Consider the following 4,711-nt stretch of genomic DNA (forward strand, 5'->3'; position numbering starts at 1 on the left):
CCCAAAACTGCCTGGCTTAGGTTCGCTTTCCTTCCCTAGGGATCCTGCATCTGGTAAGCAGGATGGTCAATATGGGACAAGCCTGACGGCCTGGCCCATCCTTCCCTTCACACCCTAACACCACATCAACTTTTAGCTCAAACTCTTGACACCTACTTGCAGGAACCAGGCAAGGTCATTTGGTGATACCACCAGCCTCACTGTTTTTCTGGCGCTTCCAGGACCCCACTGCTCCACAGCGGGTACCCCTAAGACCCGCGATCGCCTGCTTCATTTGCAACCGGCTCTGCTCTCTGGGTGCCTAGCAGCGCCCGTTGGCACACAGGGGAACTAAGCTCCGCAGCATCACAGCACGGGAGACAACTAGCTCAGACACGAGCGAGGGAGCCCTGCCCACTGTTGCGCATGCGCACCAACACGGAGTCAACCCGCCGGGGCTTCCTTAGGTCCCCATCTGCGCCTGCGCAGGACGGTCATCCCTCCGGCCGCGGCCGCGAGCCATGACGTCATGGACGAATTACGGCGCGCGCACGCGGGCGCGCTCCCTAAGCCTGCGTAGAGTTCCCGAACGCTCCGCGCGGGCCCGAGGCGGACGCTGTGAGGCTCCGCGGTGTCGGCGCAGGCGGAGGGGGGGGCGTGAGGACCGCGCTACGGTGGCCGCCGAGGGACGACACTACGGCTCCCACGCTGGGACAAACGCCTCCGGCCCGGCCCGGGCGCGCCCTCCCCTCCGGGCCGGCGCCAGCCGGGGGCAATTGAAGGGCCGCTCGAAGCGACCCCATCTTCGGCGGCATGACCCCGCCCCGGCGTCGCAACCCCGGGGCACAGGCTCGCCCGCGAGCCCGGTCCCTAGCGCCGTCGGCCTGCCGCATGGTTCCGGACACCGGCACCGCCGCGGAAAGGGCACCGGGTGAGCGGCCGAGGACGGGCGGGGACCGGCAGTGGACCCAAGGGCCGTCTCCACGGCAACGGCGCCCCGACACCGGAAGTGGTGCCTGCAGAGGACGCGGGCAGAGGGCCGGGGTCGCGCGTAGCCTATGGGCTTCTGAGGGCCGCGTCCCCGGAGCCGGGCCCTCGAGAACGGAGCCCCATGCTCTGGGGTCCCCTGCACGGAGACTCGTACCTTGGTGCCCGGCCACCCCGGGGCGGGCTGCGGGGCGCTGGAGTGCACGCACCTCCATTCGAGTACACCTGCTGCAGAATGCAAAACCCTACTACGCGGTGTCCAGTGACACACCCGAATGAGGGCCATTGCCCTGTCTAGCTGGGTAAAGCATAGCTAAAATTCCCGGGCTCGGGGCACGTTTCTTCCCACTGAGCCTAGGCCACAGCTGCACTGGCACCATTTGCTCAGGACCTGCGGCGGTGAAGGAAACTGGTCTGGAGTCGAACACGCAAAAGCCTGTTGGCGATGTTTCCCTGTCCTGTTACCAACTTCTTGTCTCTAATGCCGTATAGTCTGAACTTTTATATTTTTTTCATCCACAAATTAACATAGCCAGCTGCAAATAGCATTTGATTGGTGAAACAAGGAACCTAACATTTCCCCTCTCTTTGTGGCCCAGTTTGGAGTACTCTGGCCCTGTACCCAGCCTAGACAAGCCAGCAATGCTTCTGTGTACAGGCAGCCCCCGGGAAAGAGGTCTCGTTGCCACCATTTACAGAGCAAGAGCAGTGGGATGTGAGGTAACCTGCCAGAATAATGCCAGAGTTTAGGTCCAGCAGGTGACATTAGGGTCTGGCAATGTGGACACCCTGTCTTCATTCCGGTCCTGTTGGGGTTCTGCATGGGATGTCCTTGAAGGAGCTTGTTAATAGATAAGTCACCGTGGAAGTACTAGGGAGTAATGGGCCAGTGGAGTGCATCCAGTAGAAGAGTGCATGGGGTCTTCAAGAAGCTATAAGGAGTGGGCATAAATAGTTCTTCTCTGTCAGGCCGGGTGGTGGTGGCGCACGCCTTTAATCCCAGCACTCGGGAGGCAGAGGCAGGCGGATCTCTGTGAGTTCGAGGCCAGGCTGGACCGACAGCCTCCAAAGCCACAGAGAAACCCTGTCTCGTAAAACCAAAAAAAAAAAAAAATAGTCCTCTGTCCCCATTCTATCACTGATGGCCCTTACAGGGGGCCCTCCCTTGGCAGCCGCTAAGAGAGGTGCATAATGACTGTCTCTCGCCTTCCCTAGCACTGGGAGACAGAATGGTACGTTTGCTTTGCACAGGTGTGGGTTTGTGAAAAGATTAAGGGGACAGTCTTAGGGTACAACCGATTTCCAGAGACGCCCTTGCCGAATGAAGTCTGACCTGGTACTCTCCTTGTACCTCCCTCCCTGCAGGCCGACCGACACCTCCCCCAAGGCTCAGCTGAGGGCTCCTAGAAGCTGATGACACCTATGGTAGCCATCTGGACGCAGCGCTACCACTGCAAAACAGCACTGCCGGCCGGGCCCAATGCCGGTCATGCCCATCCCGCGGCGGGTGCGCTCCTTCCACGGCCCGCACACCACCTGCCTGCATGCAGCCTGTGGGCCAGTGAGAACCTCGCACCTGGCTCGCACCAAGTACAACAACTTCGACGTGTACGTCAAGACCCGCTGGCTCTACGGCTTTATCCGCTTCCTGCTCTACTTCAGCTGCAGCCTCTTCACGGCCGCCCTTTGGGGCGCTCTGGCCGCCCTCTTCTGCCTGCAGTACCTGGGTGTGCGCGTGCTGCTGCGCTTCCAGCTGAAGCTGTCGGTGCTGCTGCTGCTGCTGGGGCGCAGGCGCGTGGACTTCCGCCTCATGAACGAGCTGCTCATCTACGGCATCCACGTGACCATGCTGCTAGTTGGGGGTCTGGGCTGGTGCTTCATGGTCTTTGTGGACATGTGAGGACCCAACCTCCACGGGGCTCTTGATTGTGTGGTATCGAGTCTCTTTCCGTGAAGGGTGGGACTGGTAGGGGCCTCTTTTTGCCCCATCCCAAAGGTAAGGCCTGAAGCACACACTCCCACTGAGGAGAGAAAAGGGCTGAGACTACTCTGTGATGGGGACACCAGTCTCCCTGTTGGCTTCTGCGCTGTCCTTTCTGTGCGCTTTCCCAGATGTGACATGCCTCTCAGCCTCTTGCCTCTGGCTGCCTGTACATTTTCAGGCTGTCCAGTGGGTGGCCCGTCTGTCCTTTCTGCACCTTGAGACCTGTGTGACATTCTCACCAACATCAGGCCCAGCCAGTGGGACACACAAGGGGTGCCTCTGGGCTGCACAGCCCCTTTGTGTGCCCTGTTTCTGGCTCTAGCCTCAGGGACCCGATCTGGCTATACAGGCAGACATGCTACTGCCACTACCTGCGCCCCCTTCTGAGCAGCTTGAATCCTATGCCCATGGACCACTCTGTTGTCACCAAGTGGCTTTGTCTATCTTGAACCCCAAGTCAGGTCTCAGGGTCACCTTGGTTTGTATTGGTACAGTCTAGCAGGACACCATATGTGGCATTGGTTGGTCCCTGATACAAGGCTTGGACTCCAGAGTAGGGGCTGGTCCACACTCTGGGCAGGTCTGTGTGTCAGGCCATGCTGGAGCTCCACAAACTTGAGGAACCCAGGAAGCCACTTCCACATAGCACTGGGAGGAGCTTTATCTCTGAGGGATGGAAACCTCCAGCAGCCTCCCAAAGTCTTGGCGAAACCTGTAGAAAACAGGAGCAGAGTGTACCTCCTCAGTGGTATTTACCAGCCCCAGTGGGCATCCTGGATGGGCTAACTGCATCTTCCCACGTGGCTGTTAGTCTTGGTTTGAGATAAAAATGAAGGGAGTACCTGACCACCTTTGGCCTCTGTCAGGAGTGGGTTGTGGCTTTCACTGGTGACAAGGACCTGGGTGGCAAATGAAGTGCTTTGAGTAGTAATTCCCAGGGCAGGACACTGAGCAGATCCTGCCAACACATGCTTCACCCCAAATTGTCACCTCACACCCTGGGCATGGGGATGGCCCCTTTGACCCTACCTTGCCAGAAAGAAACCAGCTGTGTTCCGTTGAAGATAAACTTAAAGAAACCCAAACAGGGAAAGCAAAGATGCAGGACCCTTGACCTAGCTCTTTAACTTGTAGCCAACTGTGCCCATTGATCTAGAGGGAGGGCTCATGGAGGAAGTCTGCCTGCCTTCCGGGACAGCAGGTGAGATGCCTTCCCAGTGGATCCCGCCGCTTGCTTGCTGCAGAGAATTGTTTGCACTAAATACTACTCTCCCCCCAGAGCAGCTTTGTTCTTCATTAATTAGCTCATGTTCCTCAGAGCGGTCTGAAGCCCCATTGGCTGGGTGACAGTGGGTGTGTCAGAGGGCTGGTGGTGGGAGAGAATGACAGGACCTTGTCACCCATTGCACACCCAGCTGCCCAGTGTTCTGAGTGCCTGTTAAATTCTTTATGAGATGAATCACCTGCATTAAACCTATTTTTTTAATGTGTCCATGGAGTGATTGCTTTAAGCTTTGCTGTGCTGGGGCCTTACACATGCTGGGCAAGTGCTCTGAGATGGTGCTGTGTTTCTGTCAAGACAGAAGTCTTCCTTTTCAAATGATGTAGTCTAGGATGCCATAGAAGCCATTTCCTGCAGGATTGAGTCTTGAAAGTGTCGGATTTTAATGTCAAATGTAGACTCCTCAAAACAGTGATTCTACAGTGTCAGGTGGTGTGCTAAGAGCCTTGAGTTGAGTTGGTCAATAAAAGTGAGGGCTG

At 57.4% G+C, this 4,711-nt stretch overlaps 1 protein-coding gene across 4 annotated transcripts; it reads left to right on the plus strand.

Moving 5' to 3' along the window:
• The first annotated feature begins 770 nt into the window (after positions 1 to 770).
• Tmem250 (transmembrane protein 250) lies at positions 771 to 4,440 on the plus strand. Of its 4 annotated transcripts, none has more exons than XM_013123345.3 (3): positions 771 to 910; positions 1,566 to 1,686; positions 2,332 to 4,440. In XM_013123345.3, the coding sequence occupies exon 3, from the start codon at positions 2,447 to 2,449 to the stop codon at positions 2,864 to 2,866; it is 420 nt and encodes a 139-aa protein (XP_012978799.1). In that variant the 5' UTR covers positions 771 to 910; positions 1,566 to 1,686; positions 2,332 to 2,446; the 3' UTR covers positions 2,867 to 4,440. The 4 variants fall into 4 exon arrangements, with proteins under 4 accessions (XP_012978799.1, XP_012978797.1, XP_021090714.1 ...); XM_021235055.2 differs by lacking the exon at positions 771 to 910 and adding an exon at positions 1,040 to 1,268; XM_013123343.3 differs by lacking the exon at positions 1,566 to 1,686 and having other exon boundaries at positions 772 to 910.
• The last annotated feature ends 271 nt before the right edge of the window (positions 4,441 to 4,711 follow it).

Source organism: Mesocricetus auratus, unplaced genomic scaffold (assembly GCF_017639785.1).
Source record: "Mesocricetus auratus isolate SY011 unplaced genomic scaffold, BCM_Maur_2.0 Super-Scaffold_100004, whole genome shotgun sequence".
NCBI classification, from domain to species: domain Eukaryota; kingdom Metazoa; phylum Chordata; class Mammalia; order Rodentia; family Cricetidae; genus Mesocricetus; species Mesocricetus auratus.